Here is a 17,433-nt window from a genome sequence, read left to right as displayed (position 1 = left end):
AAAATGAGCAGAGGGCAAACGTGGAGCAACAAGGAGGTAAAGAGAGTTTAATGAAACCTTCGTAAGTTTGCAGGTGGTAATAATAAAATCATATACATGCAACAATTAGCGTGCTTAGTTCAGCAGACGGCATTGGGTGTATTCGCTTGTAAATGTATCACTATGCCTTTAGGTTCGGTATCTTTAGGTTCACTGTCAAAAATGCCAGTGTGAACACTAAGCAGATCAGGAGCAAATGTATAATTTTCCTTTTTGGTCTGGACCAAATGAATCAAACAAACTAAACTACACATGTGAACACACCCTGAGTTATCTGAATACAGCAGCAAGACCTTTGGAGCCAATGGATCAGCTTAAACTATGTTTTTTTTTCTTTTTTTATGACAAAACTTTTAAAGTCAATTCGCTAAATGTTTCATATGTGATTGTGTCTGTCTTATAGAGGATGCAGCATGGTATGAGACTACCACCGGTCGCTTTTCGTTATGTGGAGTAGGACTGGCTTTTCTGGTGGTGGTTGTGATATCCCTGACTGCTTACGCCTGCCACCGAGCCAAACAGAGCAAGAGCAAGGGACCCATGTAAGTACTTCAAAGCGCCCTAGTCATGTTGTCTAGAAATGTGTGCGATGATTTATGTGGGTGTTTGACCTCCAGCCCTCCTCCATCATGTCGAGTGGAGTCTGTGTGTTACTGTGAGCATCAGTAAACGCTGATGACCACTTCTGTCCCCCTGCATCTTCTCACTCTCTCAAAGCTGTCCAGGCAGGCTAGTCTATGTGCAAATAACTTTCACTAACCACGTTCTCCCTCAGGCCCAAATCTTTTCTTATTCTGCCCGATGAAACACTCACTCTGTCGTATTTCCTTCTCTCGTCCTTTCAGTGATGACCGTTCCCAGAAGAAACCCATCTACAGAGCCAGCGTGGAGTCCTTGCCCTCCACCGCTTCTGACAAGCAGCCGCTGGTGTAAAGAGTGAGATTGATGGAGAACTGGAGAGGAGAGAAAAGAAGACGAGAAAAAGATTAGGGAGTATTGGGTATTCACAGTGGAAGAGAGTTAATGAGAGTTTTGCCCATAGATTTTGTTATGCTCTTGGGTCTTCATTCAGATATATAATTAGGAGACTGTCTATGCAGGGAATCGAAAAAGTATACAAAGACGGGATAAATGATGGTTTTACCTTGTGTCCTTTCCAGTGTGGATGGCAGGAGTGCTCTTCAACAAAAGGTGTGCAATTTTCTCTGTATTGATTCAACAACCCTGCAAATTTGAGAAATGTTGAAAAGATGTTTTTGTGAGGTGACATTGAACGCTTCTTTCTTCCCACCAGTCTTGGGTTGGCTTATTTCTTCAAACTGATTAACATTTCTTTTTAGGAAAACTACCATCTGCAAGCTGTATGATCATTTAGCCAGATGTAGAAATTTTGGGGGTATTGCTTTACATAAGTATATAATGTTCTGCTTCACTTGAAAGGACAATAGATAAGATCCAAACTAACACTGAACCAATTACTCTGGATGCACTTTGAAACTATTGCACTTTTTTACACAAGTTTGAATTCTCCATATCTTTGAATTTAAAGCTATTAAAATAATTTTACAACATAATCAGCCTCCAGTGTCGTTACTGATCTAATTAAGATAAACATTCATGTATGCTCAACTCTGAAGAAATCTCAAGGGAGTTCATCTTTATGTAAATGGCATTACCACTGTTTATAAAAAGCTATTTCCATTTCAGACTTGTGAGGTGTTAAAAAAAACCTGTCATTTTTCAGTCAAGAATTCTGATACACAACATATGTCCATTAGCTAGTTGATGTATTGACCATTACAAAATACAAGCAATATCACATGAGCATGACTGCTGTTGTCTCGAGTGCATTATCATGTGATTTGTATAATTGTGCTTACACAACAGCTTAACAAACAAGACGTTCATGTTGAGTAACTTTTGAGTAGCTATCGCCAGCTACTTTGTCTATTTTTTAACTGAACCAATTCTAAAGTGAAATCAATAACTGAATGAGTGAATAAAATAACCCTATACCTATATATAGGGCACTATTTGAAGGGAAAGACACATTTGGTGTGGTCAGAAACATTGCTAGACATTATGAAGTACACTCATTTGTGTGTGATGTATGGAACAGTGCCCATTTCGGATACAACATTTTTTAAAGCTGGATTCTCTAAGTTTTGTATCTTTGTTGCCATCTCTGTTTGAAACCTGCAATTGCAGTTATTTGCAGAATTATCTTTAAGTGGGTTATGTATGCGCATGAATTTAATGTTTTGAGGTGTAAATGGGCTGTCAGTCAATGCACCAGTGTGTATATTCACTGTATTGTGGAATTACAGATAATACATCGTAGAAATATGTTCAAAATAAGATGTTTCACTGGAAAATGTTACCTGAACAAGTAAGTAACATGTCTGCCAGTTTTGTTCTGACCAACTGAAAAAAAAAAGTTTTACAATAAATCGAGCTACCAGTGGTGATTAAATCTAAGGATCGAGTTAGCTCAGATAACGTCAAACCGTGCAAACTAAATTATTGTTATATTTTGCTCTGAAATAAAGGGTTTGCACTTACGTCATGGCCAGTTACCTAGATGCACAGCCATATTGCCAATACTCAGATGTAAACAACATCTGTATCTGAAATCGCCCACTATACCCTCAAATAGAGCACTATTTGAGGGGACAGCCATTTTAAGTGGTGTTCGAAACCATAGTGGACATTCTCAAGTGCACTCATTAAATTCCACAATGCACCGCAAAAACGAGTGTACAACCGATTTACACTCAACGGCTAGAGATAACCCATAATGCACTGTGAGAGTCACGCATCTCAGAAGAGGTGACTGCAGCTAATTCATTTTACAATGTGCTCATCCATGGCGTAATACAGCGTACAACACAGGTACAAATTTGTCGTAAATTGATTATGAAATTGTTGAACTAGGGTTTATACGTAATTTCAGAGTTCAAGATAAATCCTTAAGCCTTACTACTGGAACTACCAGTTTTAAATGATTATTAAACATCAAGCAAACTATGGAAAAGCGGCAGTCCTTTCAGTGCACTTAGTGTCCGAATTCACTCACTCGTTTTCATTCACTCTTTCAAGTGAACTGTACAAGTGGACTAATATAGGGAAAAGTGAATAGGGTATAGGGGGCGATTTCAGATACAGCCCATGTCTGCCTTATTTAACACACCTGATTGAGATTATCAGTTCAGTTCATGGATCTCTCTCCTAATGAGCTGATGATCTCAATCAGGTGTGTTAAATAAGAGAGACATGCAAATGTGCAGAGCAGGGGTCCCCCAGGATCAGGATTGAGAGGATTGAGAACCACTGAATTAAGATATTAGCCTAATATTTCACATACAATGCCTTGTAAAATTATTCACACCCCTTCATTTTTTTCACATTTTGTTATGTTGCTGCCTTATGTTAAACTACTTTAAATTACTTTTTTTCCCACATCAATCTACACTCCCTACTCCATAATGGCAAAGCAAAAAATAGGTTTTTAACATTTGTGCAAATTTATTAAAAATAAAAAACTGAAAAGATCCCGTTGCATAAGTATTCATACCCTTTTCTGGGACACTCGAAATTTAGCTCAGGAGCATTCATATTGCTTCTAGATGTTACTACACTTCGAGTGGAGTTAAACTGTGTCAAATTCATTTGAATGAGTATGATTTAGAAAGGCACACACCTCTCAGAAAAGGTCTAACAGCTGAAAATGCATCAAAAACCAAGTCCTGAGGTCAAGTTAACTGCCTGTAGAGCTCAGTGACAGACTTGTGTTAAGGCAATAATCTAGGGAAGAGTTCAGAAAAAAATCTGCTGCATTGAAGGTTCACAGAAGCATGTAGCCTCCATTATCCATAATGGAAGACGATTGGAACAACAAGGACTCTAGAAAATGTCTGCCAGTCCCCATCCAAGCTGACAGAGCTTGAGAGGTGAAAAGGTGAGGCAAAGAATGGCAGATAATTGCCAAATGCAGATGTTCAAAGCTTGTCACATCATACCAAAAAAGACTTGAGGCTGTAAAGGTGCTTCAACTTTGTACTGAGTTAAGGGTATGAATACTTATGCAATGTACTTATTTCAGTGTTTTATTTTTAATAAATCTGTAAAATTTACATTCCATATACCATAATAATGACAAAGCAAAAACCAGATTTGCAAATTTGATAAATTTATTAAAAATAAAACACTGAAATAAGTACATTGCATAAGTATTCAAGGGCTATGAATAATTTCACAAGGCACTGTAGGGCTACCTGACTGGAAATCATAAGAACAAACACGAATGCTGTGAAGATTCTTGCCCTTGAAATCCTGGTTCAGTTTGGCCAGCCACAAACACCTTTTGTTCCTCAGGCAGTTTTTTGCACTCTTCTCCTTGATTTTTTATAACTTTTGGCAGTCTGTAGTACTCCAAATGTTTTTCCCAGTCCGACGATTAGTACAACCCGAAACCCAATAATTGACCATTTTCAGCAGCAATAAACAGCACAATATGAAAGTTTCATTAGGTTCAGTGGCATTGTTTACATCTAGTGCCGCCAAAATGGCAGATTGATGAGGCTTCGTGAAAACAGAAAGACTGTGTATTTAGCCTTCTCTAGATTTAACTTTCTGTACAGTCTTATCTCTACTTGTCATACCATTCAAATGTTCTTTTAACCTCATAAAGTAATTTAATGTTCTTTAGAATTCATTCTCTTTTAAATGCACATCTTTTGTATAGGCTACAGTGTAGGCTAATCCAACGTATCTGTAATCAGATGCACATTTAAAACTGGAATAATCAAAATCACAGACGCGATATCGTCCACTAGTGACGTAATGACGCAAAGACGAACGACCCGAATCACTCAAATTTGAAAATATTACTACAAGTTTACTGTTGTGAATCGGGCTAAGGTAAGCAGAGAGTTTTGAACACTGACTGGTTATGTACTTTCTCAATAATTAATTTAATATTAATTAAATAACCAAAAACAGTTATGGAAAGCAGCTTTAACTTAATGAACCAGTGATTTTGAACTAATTATCTCGTGATTAGAATATCACTTATTCAATTAAACTAAAGGACATGAATCGTCGAAACAGCCGTAGCAATACAAGTACTATATGAAATAATACTGTTTTTATTCTCTACCTGTTAGAGGTCGACCGATGTATCGGTTTTGCCGATTAATCGGCACCGATAGTTGATTCGCCGAACTATCGGTTATCGGCAAAAATCCTTGCCGATAGTTTTTCCGGGTTGCGTTCTTTGCTGAAGCGGCTCACGCTCTGCTGTCATGGAGTATGAGAGATTAAGCCCTAGACCAATGTTTAATGCCAGGATTGTTACCATATATTTGTATTGATTTATATCCAGCTGTTCATATTCTTAGCCAGCAAGTTGCAGGTGTAAAGACATGAGAAAGCAAACTGTGTTCATTCAGCCGACAAAATCAGTCACAGCGCGCCATAGTTTTACATTACACATCTTTCCTACATCGTTCATAAAGACTTGACCCTGTGCTGGAAAATTGAGTATTGTGCATTTAAGCAAACTATTTGTATTTCTGTAGCTCTAATTAAGTCTGTATGCTTAATACAGAGCTATAATTTATGTTTTAGCCTTTTCTTCAGGCCGTTAAAGCATGGTGAGTTTGCATCTTGTTACGCGCTTTATTTCACAATGCCATTTTCCTGTTCCTATTTGATTTTAATAACTGATCAACAAAAATATCTATTAAAAATGAAGATAAAAATAATACAAAACGAAATTCGTTAAAGAAGGGATTTTCCACAAATAAAAACGTACGAAGTTGTCAAAAATTGTGTCTGACCCTCTCCAATTCTCCTGGCGTATTGCCGTCCAATTCATACCACGTCCTTTATGACATTTACAAATTACACAAACTTCTTTCGTAATTAACATATTAAACTGAAACAAAACAAAACAAAAACAAATAATATTTTAACAAATGTAAAACAGAAAAGAAATTGTTTCTGAATATAGATCGCACTTTCTCTTTCCGTTTCATGCTTAAACTAACCTTTGCCGCTTTTTTGATCATTCTTGAAGTAAACATTTGCCCGTTTGGTGATTAAATAAACTGTTTTAGATTTATGCTTGAACTAAACAACGCGTCCTGTGTGTGTGATACCTGCAAGTTGTCCGCGCAACACAGCGCTGCACTTTTGTTCGGTTTCATTAAAGGGTGGGTGAAAAATAGATTCTCCGACGCAATCCTCTCTTCAATGAGCGTGTGTTTTTCCCGCATATGGCACGCGTGCGCGCCAGAAACGCGGCTGGCTTCATTGCACAGAATTTCCACAGTGAGCTAAGTGTGTATTGTTTGACAGTGTGAGCTATCAATCGCAGTTTTTGACTTTACATGTGCCTTCATTTCTGCCGTTTATAATGCAGTACTTAGATGCACTGACAGACTTTCAATTGCTCTTTGTGTTTGTCCGTCCTAAAAAGCTTGATTGCAGATGCAGTTAAATGCACTTGGATTTTCAAATACTTTTATACGAAACTGATGTACACACAGTCAGTTATGTTTTCAGAGCAGGACAAAACATCTGATACATCGAAATAGATCTGTGCATTCGTTTGAATGCAGCCTGTTAAAGCCGCCTCTGTCTGATCTCATCAGTAATAATCAAACGAAAAAGAAAAAAACTATTTCTGTAAACTTGCCGACACTTAAAGAACACTAATTTTAAATAAGTAATTATTTTAAAAAGCAGCCTGCTTATATAATAAAAAAATGTTAAAATTTAAAGATTCCCACCCCTTTACAATGAGCCCATTTGTAACATCAACTAAGATTGATGAAAGCTGTAGAATAGAAGTGTTGTTCCTTGTTAGAGTGTTAATTTCAACATTTACTGATATATTGTTAAATTTCGAAGTTCATTTTGTTAACATTAATGAACTATGAAATAACTTTAATGATCAATTTATAATTACTATTAATATTTTTATTCATTTACAAAGTATGGTTTAGTATTCATTTTTTTAAATAGTAGAGCACTATTTTAGTTGGCCTTCAATATCCATTTTCAAAAACTATCGGTTAATTAATCGGTATCGGCCAGCGTGGTCCAACCTAGCTATCGGTATCGGTAAAAACCAATATCGGTCGACCTCTACTACCTGTATTTCTCCTTGGTCTCTCAGTGGGTACTAACTAGCCTATATTTCCATCTACTCTAATAATAAAAGCGAAAACTAGAAATGTGTCAGAAAACTTTGAATACAAAGAAAAGGAAAACAAATTCATAACTGAAAAGGCCTTGAGGCAGTCCAGATGTGTTTTTTCAGAATGTGACATATCTAATCTTTACATGCTGCCACAAGCCTAACTTGGTTTGGCATTTTCACAAACAGCATGAACTGGAATTGCCTGCATACTCAGTCACCACATAACCACAACTGTTTCTTAATTTTACCCTCCAATGCTTTAACCTTAGGAGTTAATCACTGTAAACATTATCATAGCTACTCATTTCTTTTCTTCTGTCTGCTATAGTTGCGTTTCATTTTGTGTGGTTTTATTAGCAGTGTGCAGCTGACCAGAGGCCACCATTAATAACTGTGTTTTGTGTGCTTTAACAATGACAGTTCATTAACGAAGGTACATGCCATGGAATACAACAAGAACAATATTATTACACAAATGGTTCAATATCTCTCTTCCTCTCCAGCGGTTATTCATAAAGTCCTTGAACAAGAGGATATATTAGAACGGCGAGTTCTTTGGAGTACAAACATCTGAAATGGCTACGGACCTAAAAGAAAAATCCCATTTTTTTTAATTTGCTCTCTCCTGGGGCTCTTCAAAGTAAATGGCCTGCAGCAGGAAAAGCTCCAAAGGGTCACGCATTTCACATTTACATCATCAAGATAATGGACTTTCACAAGAGAGAGGTCTGAGTATAATAAAAGCACTAAATGCCCACTGTTCTGACAGTTTTTCAATGCTGTAGGACAAGCATTAGACCTCTAATTCACAGAAAACCCTTTTCCCCCCATTATTGTTTACTCAGAAATGATCCCAAACATCAAAAACTGTTAACATGCTGCATAAATATTTAAGTTTCACATGTTATGAGTTGATATGAAAAAATACCAATGTGTGAAAATTATATTTCACGTCTTGAGGTTCTCACCTACTAAGGTGCTTGTCAACACGGTTATTTTCTCAATTAAATGGCTTGCGGTTTCCTTTGTATACATGTTTTCGCTTTCGAATTATTTATGCTCTGACCAAATGCTTCCAAAAGGTTTGATGTGCGCTGGCCAATTATAAACTACTCTGGCAACCATGCGGCGCTGCACGTGGAAAGAATGAAAGCAAACAAATGTTTTGAATCCTGCATAGGGACTATGCTAGCTGTTGATTTCTAGCTTGCCTGTGACCATAATCTTCTAGAAGTGTTTCTTACGACTGACTATAATTGGACAAAGGAGCAATATCTATAATAGGCAACAGCAAAAACAAGGCATAATTTGGAGCAGCCAGTAGGCCTGTTGTTCTTTTTTCTGTTTGTGCTGCTATTGCATAATTTAACATCTGAGATCTCTTCTACCAGAAACATGTGGACATGTTAAAATTAAAGTAATTTGTATCTAACGCTCAAAGCCTGTATTTCAGAAAATACAGTTGAAGTCAAAAGCTTACAGAATCTGCAAAACGTTAATTATTTTACCAAAATAAGAGGGGTTATACAAAATGCATGTTATTTTTTATTTAGTACTGACCTGAATAAGATATTTCACATGAAAGACATTTACATATATAGAGAAAATAATAGCTGAATTTATAAAAATGACCCCATTCAAAAGTTTACACACACTTGATTCTTAATACTGTGTTGTTACCTGAATGATCCACAGCTGTTTTTTTGTTTACTGATAGTTGTTCACAAGTCCCTTGTTTGTCCTGAACAGTAATACTGCCCGCTGTTACTAAGAAAAATCTTTCAGGTCCCACAAATTCTTTGGTTTTTGCAGCATTTTTGTGAATTGAACCCTTTCCAACAATGACTGTATGATTTTGAGATCTATCTTTTCACACTGAGGAGGGGGGTAAATGTAACTTATTTTGTCTTTTGGGAAACATGTAAGTATCTTCTGTAGCTTCCGAAGGGCAATACTAAATGAAAAAATATATGATATTTAGGCAAAATAAGAAAAACATACACATCCTCATTCCATTCAAAAGTTTTCACTCCTGGCTCTTAATGCATCGTTTTTCCTTCTGGAGCATCAGTGAGTGTTTGAAACTTTTGTAATAGTTGCATATGAGTCCCTTACAGTCCCTACAGTCTTACAGTCATTGTTGGAAAGGGTTCAAAATACACAAAAAATGCTAAAAACCAAAGAATTTGCGGGACCTGAAGGATTTTTTCTGAAGAACAGTTTAACTGTTCAGGAAAAACAAGTGACTGTTTTCAAACACCTAATTCAAAAACCTTATAAATGAAAATAATTTTTGTGAATTAAGTCCTCCAAATTAACATTCTAATATTTTCATTATAAGAGTCAAGTATGACCAGTGTAGGTCGATTTAAACTTAAAAGCTGAATTATGTTGTCAAGACAACAGTATTTTTGATAAATAAGATGGGGCATGTTTTTTACAATATAAGTCTGCAATATTAAAATTGTTTATTAATTATTTTGTGTTTAGTGATTGTTATTTATGTTTACATTTTGATAAAAATCCTGCAGTTAGCTAATGTGTACTATTTACTGTGAAAATAACTTACCCCACTTTTTTATTTCCCAAAAGGTCAACACGTGTTCTGTGGATAATTGTCCAACGCAATAACAGTATTCAAAAGTTTTGATAGTAATATAAAGATATTATGATTGTTTACTAGAGTTAAATTGTGACAACTAGCGCTAACGTTAGTCTCCTCTAACATGACTGACACACGCACTAAAAGCACATTGTTCTTCCTCTGAATCATCACATGATGTCGCTAAATACAAACTATAAACGCCATTGTAAAGACTACAATCTTTTCGGTTTTAATTTCGCCAGTGAAGTGAGTTTGAGGAAGATATTGAAGTCGCGCTCGGGTTGGTTTCATGCCAGCTTGGTTGCTAATGATCGCGTTGATTCTGTTCGTCGTATGTCACATAGTTGAATGAATCTCATTCTAATTCGTTGCTCCGAATTGGTCCAGTCAGTGAATCTGTCATTTATCCCTGCGGATTCCACATTACAAGCTAGAGATTCATTAAAAAGCCCAGTCTTCCAGTAAATTCGCATTATTTATATACGGCGTTCAAAACTTTATTGATCGCTACTGTAAGTCATCTCGTTAATATATAAGGCGGTTCATTTGCAGCGCTATGAATTCACCGTATAGCACATTGTGTTTTTGATAAAACAAACGGTTATTTGTCTTATAATATTACTCTTTACCCCGCCCATGATTGGGTGTGCGCCGGTCATTGTCAAATCCGATTGGTTGTGGCTGAGCCCAAGAAAAACCGGCCCTGCTACATTTCCACCTTTCATTCAGAGTAGTGTATCTGATTGAGTGTGCGTGTGTGAGTACTAGTATGTAATACACAACAATTCCAGCTGACACTGGAGTTGAGAAAAGACACAACTCGTAGGTGAGAGCCTGCGCGCTCATGTTATTCTAATTCCTATCAAAGGAAGAGGAATTAACTGAGAGATCGGACTAACACAAATGATGGCATTTCCTTCTCTTTGGAAGTATTGCGCTCCCCTTTCTCTCCTACTGCTCCTGTCCTATTTGCAGACAGGTAAGACAATATTTATTCAGTCCGTAAACACTTTGGAAGTTCACTTGGCATGAACGCGGACAGACGTTTCACTCGAGAGAACTATTCGTCTGTTTACTAATGTTGCCATCGCGAGATGTATAGAATAGCCATACATATGTAAACACATGCATCGCCTACAACATGCTGTACATGGGTTCGGCACATCGCATTAAATGTCAAAGAAATCGTGTGATCTTCCGTTTTAGCCGTTTATACGAAAGTGAAATTTATTTTGTTTCTCTTAAAGTTCTTTTTGTTCCGGTTTTCTCTTCGTGCAGGCTAATTATCGTTTATTTTGGTCAGTAGTTTACGTCACTTACCTGCACCTCTACTGACTCCGTTTGCTCTCGAAATAAAAGGGAGTTCGAACAGTACACATACATGCTTAGAAATTCATTTTCAGATGCGTTTGTACGCACAGGTGCATTCACAGCGTTCTCTGTTGTCGCTTACGCGCATCATTGTTCGGATATTGTACACAGTGCTTTTTCTTTGTGTATATGCGTAATGTTTTTTCATTTACCGATGTCCTTTGAGATCTCGAGGTGTGCGTATATGGCCATTGCGACAGTCAGTGCAAGAGCGCAGGTACCATAATCATGTCATTGTGAATTGCGCTGTTCGGAGGTCCCGCTCTGGGCTCCTCTGCGCAGGGGTTACTGTCCCAAATCAGTCTCAAATGCAAGACTGTCAGAGAAAATCCCAACACGGGCCGTGTATTTCATGCTTGCCATCGCATGATAAGTGCATCTGCGGTTGTCCTGGGATTTGGATTACAAGAGCATCTGAAGATACTAGCTGGCCGTTTAATTCTTCTCTTCAAGCTGTGCCATCTGTTTGTTAGACGAGGCTCAAATTAATAATTGTTAAGCGAGAGCGAAAATTGCCTGGGACAAAAAGAAAATGCGGTTACACTTTATTAGGTGTCTTTAACTCGCATCGCGGGAGGTTATTGTGAGATAAAGTCCATCATCAACCAGTTTGCAATTTACATTTCAGACCAAAAAATATTCGGTTTGTTCGTATATATTTAAAAGCAAATCAAAACGGGCAGTTTAGCGCGTCATAAAGCAACGCAAATACTAAATACTGGTCTGGAGTATCTTAAATGAATGGACCGGAGTCGGAATTACATGTATTTCTCATTCTTGCTAACAGCGTTAAAGATAGAATCACATACCTGAGCTCCACTCCGGGTTTTCTATTTTAATCTCCCTGCTCACTAGGGAGAGAAACCCACTCCAAGCGAAAACAAAACGCTTTTACTTTTAGAAATATATGTGACCCTGGACCACAAAATCAGTCATAATGTCAGTCATAAAGATTGATACATCATCTGAAAGCGGAATAAATAAGCTTTACAGGACAATATTCGGCCGAGATATTTGAAAATCTGGAATCTGAGGGTGCAAATAAAATCAAAATATTGAGAAAATCGCCTTTAAAATTGTGCTAATGAAGTTCTTAGCAATGCATATTACTAATCAAAAATGAAGTTTTGATATATTTGATTTTTTTTTTTTTTTTTTACAAAATATCTTCATGGAACGTCTTTACTTAATATCCTAAAGATTTTTGGCATAAAATCAATAATTTTGGCCAATACAATGTATTGTTGGCTATTGCTACCAATAAACCCATCCAGCTTATGACTGGTGTTGTGGTCCAGGGTCTTATATAATACTTTTCTAAAATTCAAATCATGACATATTTCAGACATAAGTACAATATGCACATTTTAATACAGTCAAAGGAACCCATAAAATGGGGCCAAATGACAGTTCCTTAATTCAGTTTCTCACTTCATGTTTCGAATTTTATGCAAACGGTATTAGCATATTTATCTGTTTGAGATTCTAAAAGCATTCCTTTGTTGAATTCAGTAGCTATTTGTGGTCCAAGCTACTGGCAGATCAATGTGTTTATTTTATGCTGTCTAATAATCTGTGAGCAACTGAAGATTTTTTTCTTCTGTACAGCTACACATTGCTTTTCTTGCTGTATGTCGTTGAGGCCACCTTTGAATGTAAAGAAATGTATAGAATTTTATTTTAGAGAGCATAGGCTTTGCATGTGTAGGTATATGTGTGTACTCATTGCTCAAATGGCTGGGTGTCTCTTCATTTGGACCTTGGAGGTCAAGAGGGAGCTATGGAGATGACTGTCATTAATCTCTCCAGTGACACGAGGTAAAAGAAGAGAGAGAAAAGGGGGGGTTGGGGAGGGAAAGAAGGATGGATGGAGACAACTGATTATCACACCCCTTCATCATTTAAATCAGAAGAGAATTTTTATACCAGATTGAATATCTTTATTCCTGTTTCCAGAAAGGAGAAGTTAGTGCAAGAGGAAAAGATGGAGGAGAGAGAACGAGGATGAAAAAGAAGGAAGTGAGGGACGAAATGATCTTTGTACCTACTGAAGCAGACTGAAAAAGAGAGAAATAGACAATGAAGAAGAGGTAAAGATGTAACCAGGGTGGAAAAGTAGAAGTCTGCTAGAGAAACAGATGGAGTGACGGGGATAATGGGAGGAAGAGACTTGAACTTATAAGAGACCACTTTATCATAGACTGAGAGAGCAGGGGAAAAGAAAGATAGAGAATAGTGTATGTGTGTGCGTGCGTGTGTGTGTGTGTGTGTGTGTGTGTGTGTGTGTGTGTGGAGATGTGTGTAAAATTGCCCCTTCCCCCAGCACAACAAATACAGAATGTACTAGGCTCAGTGACTGTGTGTGTCCCTTGGGTACAGGCCTGCAGACTCATGTTGTGTTCTCCATCTGAGCCCCTCTTTCTCTTTTTGCCTCTCTCTCATTGTCTTTCTCTCCATCTCTCTCCCTCTGCATGCCCTTTTTTTGCAGTGCTGTGTGACTGACACACACGAGCACACACAATAAATGGCCACAACTGCGCCAGCCGCATTCTGCATGCTGCATTCTTTGCCCGTCCCCTCTCATCACTGGCCCTGCACAGTTAATCATCTCTATTTGTTTATTTGATGGCAAGCAATATGAGAGTCATTCGTTTGAATCTGTTTTCATCATTTTTTGGGGTTCTGTCAATGTTGCTTCTGCTGGAGGGCCAAATTGCCTCCTAATTGGAAAAAAGTATAAAAATAGCTGCACAGTTTAAAAGAATTTGTATGGATTTTCATTTTTCTTCAAGTAAAATGCAATTACATATTGTAGTTATAATAGTTGCCTTATTATACAGTTTGACATGACTAGTCATGTGGATAAAGGTTGAAAAACAGCCATTGTTTTAGTATATTAGGGCTCCGTACTGTGACTAAATTGGTTTCAAATGCAAGTAATAAAAATGTATGACAATCATTTAAAATCTAATTGCCATTGGCAACATTTGGGAAAACTTGTTTTTATAAGTGTTTCCCACATGTACCAACCAAAACCATGAGCATGAGAGACAAATGACTCTTATGAACTGTTTGTTTAAGTGAGTCAGTCAAAAAGATTCACAAAACTAGTCTGTGAGTTAGTGGTTTGAATCAGATTCACTGAGTGAATTGTAAGTGAGTCATAATGTCTGATTCATGAACAAATGGCTCTTACAAACTCATTCATTTTAATGAGTCAGTCAAAAAGATTCACAAAACTCGCTTGTGAGTTAGTTGTTTGAATCAGACCTACTCAGTGAATCATAAGTGAGTGATGCAACAGCCAACCGCATTAGTCGCAACGTCTGATTTGTGAACAAATGACTCTTATGAACTGTTTGTTTAAGTGAGTCAGTCAAAAAGATTCACAAAACTAGCCTGTGAGTTAGTGGTTTGAATCAGACTCTCTCAGTGAATTGTAAGTGAGTCATGATGTCTGATTCATAAACAAATTGTTCTTACAAACTGATTAATTTTAATGAGTCAGACAAAAAGATTCACAAAACTCACTTGCGAGTTATTGGTTTTAATCAGACTCACTCAGTGAACCGGGAGTAAGTGATACAACAGCCAATAGCGTGAGTCACAATGTCTGATTTGTGAATAAATGACATTTATAAACTGGTTCTTTTTAGTGAGTAGCAAAGATAGATCACAAAGATTTATAAAACAAGCTTGTGAATTAGTAGTTTGAAACAGATTCACTGAATCGTGAGTGAATAATGCAGCAATGAACCGCATGAGTTGTGATGTCTGTATTATGAGCAAATGATTCTTTTGAACTGGCTCTTATTAATGAGTCTGTCAAAAAGATTCACAAAATTTACTTGTGAGTTAGTGGTTTGAATCAAACTTACTCAATGAGTTGTGAGTAATGCAAAAATGAACAGCGTGAGTCGTGATGTCTGTTTCATGAACAAATGATTCTTATTATTGAGTCAGCCCAAAAGATTCACAAAACTCACTTCTGAGTTAGTAGTTTGAATCAGACGTACTAAGTGAATCGCGAGTGAGTGATGCAACAGCCAACAGCATTAATCGTGATGTCTGATTCAAGAACGAATGATTCTTATGAACTACTTCTTTTTATTGAGTCAATCAAAAAGATTCACAAAACTTGCTTGTGAGTTATTGGTTTGAATCAGTCTCACTCAGTGAATTGTAAGTGAGTCATGATGTCTGATTCATAAACAAATTGTTCTTACAAACTGATTAATTTTAATGAGTCAGACAAAAAGATTCACAAAACTCACTTGTGAGTTATTGGTTTTAATCAGACTCACTCAGTGAATCGGGAGTAAGTGATACAACAGCCAATAGGGTGAGTCACAATGTCTGATTTGTGAATAAATGACATTTATAAACTGGTTCTTTTTAGTGAGTAGCAAAGATAGATCACAAAGATTTATAAAACCAGCTTGTGAATTAGTAGTTTGAAACAGATTCACTGAATCGTGAGTGAATAATGCAGCAATGAACCGCATGAGTTGTGATGTCTGTATTATGAGCAAATGATTCTTTTGAACTGGCTCTTATTAATGTCTGTCAAAAAGATTCACAAAATTTACTTGTGAGTTAGTGGTTTGAATCAAACTTACTCAATGAGTTGTGAGTAATGCAAAAATGAACAGCGTGAGTCGTGATGTCTGTTTCATGAACAAATGATTCTTATTATTGAGTCAGCCCAAAAGATTCACAAAACTCACTTCTGAGTTAGTAGTTTGAATCAGACGTACTAAGTGAACCGCGAGTGAGTGATGCAACAGCCAACAGCATTAATCGCGATGTCTGATTCAAGAACGAATGATTCTTATGAACTACTTCTTTTTATTGAGTCAATCAAAAAGATTCACAAAACTTGCTTGTGAGTTATTGGTTTGAATCAGTCTCACTCAGTGAATTGTAAGTGAGTTATGATGTCTGATTCATAAACAAATTGTTCTTACAAACTGATTAATTTTAATGAGTCAGACAAAAAGATTCACAAAACTCACTTGTGAGTTATTGGTTTTAATCAGACTCACTCAGTGAATCGGGAGTAAGTGATACAACAGCCAATAGGGTGAGTCACAATGTCTGATTTGTGAATAAATGACATTTATAAACTGGTTCTTTTTAGTGAGTAGCAAAGATAGATCACAAAGATTTATAAAACCAGCTTGTGAATTAGTAGTTTGAAACAGATTCACTGAATCGTGAGTGAATAATGCAGCAATGAACCGCATGAGTTGTGATGTCTGTATTATGAGCAAATGATTCTTTTGAACTGGCTCTTATTAATGAGTCTGTCAAAAAGATTCACAAAATTTACTTGTGAGTTAGTGGTTTGAATCAAACTTACTCAATGAGTTGTGAGTAATGCAAAAATGAACAGCGTGAGTCGTGATGTCTGTTTCATGAACAAATGATTCTTATTATTGAGTCAGCCCAAAAGATTCACAAAACTCACTTCTGAGTTAGTAGTTTGAATCAAACATACTAAGTGAATCGCGAGTGAGTGATGCAACAGCCAACAGCATTAATCGTGATGTCTGATTCAAGAACGAATGATTCTTATGAACTACTTCTTTTTATTGAGTCAATCAAAAAGATTCACAAAACTTGCTTGTGAGTTATTGGTTTGAATCAGTCTCACTCAGTGAATTGTAAGTGAGTCATGATGTCTGATTCATAAACAAATTGTTCTTACAAACTGATTAATTTTAATGAGTCAGACAAAAAGATTCACAAAACTCACTTGTGAGTTATTGGTTTTAATCAGACTCACTCAGTGAATCGGGAGTAAGTGATACAACAGCCAATAGGGTGAGTCACAATGTCTGATTTGTGAATAAATGACATTTATAAACTGGTTCTTTTTAGTGAGTAGCAAAGATAGATCACAAAGATTTATAAAACCAGCTTGTGAATTAGTAGTTTGAAACAGATTCACTGAATCGTGAGTGAATAATGCAGCAATGAACCGCATGAGTTGTGATGTCTGTATTATGAGCAAATGATTCTTTTGAACTGGCTCTTATTAATGAGTCTGTCAAAAAGATTCACAAAATTTACTTGTGAGTTAGTGGTTTGAATCAAACTTACTCAATGAGTTGTGAGTAATGCAAAAATGAACAGCGTGAGTCGTGATGTCTGTTTCATGAACAAATGATTCTTATTATTGAGTCAGCCCAAAAGATTCACAAAACTC

The 17,433-nt window shown here is 36.7% G+C and overlaps 1 protein-coding gene across 1 annotated transcript in view; it reads left to right on the top strand.

Annotated features, from left to right (window-relative positions):
• The window catches only part of LOC141343038 (vascular endothelial growth factor receptor 3), a 10,932-nt gene extending 9,319 nt beyond the window's left edge, over positions 1–1,613 (top strand). Inside the window, exons 6-7 of the mRNA XM_073847633.1 lie at positions 443–581; positions 885–1,613. Coding sequence (XP_073703734.1) covers positions 443–581; positions 885–972 — 227 coding nt within the window. The 3' untranslated portion in view covers positions 973–1,613. The remainder of the gene's footprint in view (positions 1–442; positions 582–884) is intronic.
• Positions 1,614–17,433: the final 15,820 nt, after the last annotated feature.

This window comes from Garra rufa, chromosome 9 (assembly GCF_049309525.1).
Source record: "Garra rufa chromosome 9, GarRuf1.0, whole genome shotgun sequence".
NCBI lineage: Eukaryota > Metazoa > Chordata > Actinopteri > Cypriniformes > Cyprinidae > Garra > Garra rufa.
The sequence above is the reverse complement of the archived record's forward strand: the minus strand, read 5'-3'. Positions and strand labels throughout refer to the sequence as shown.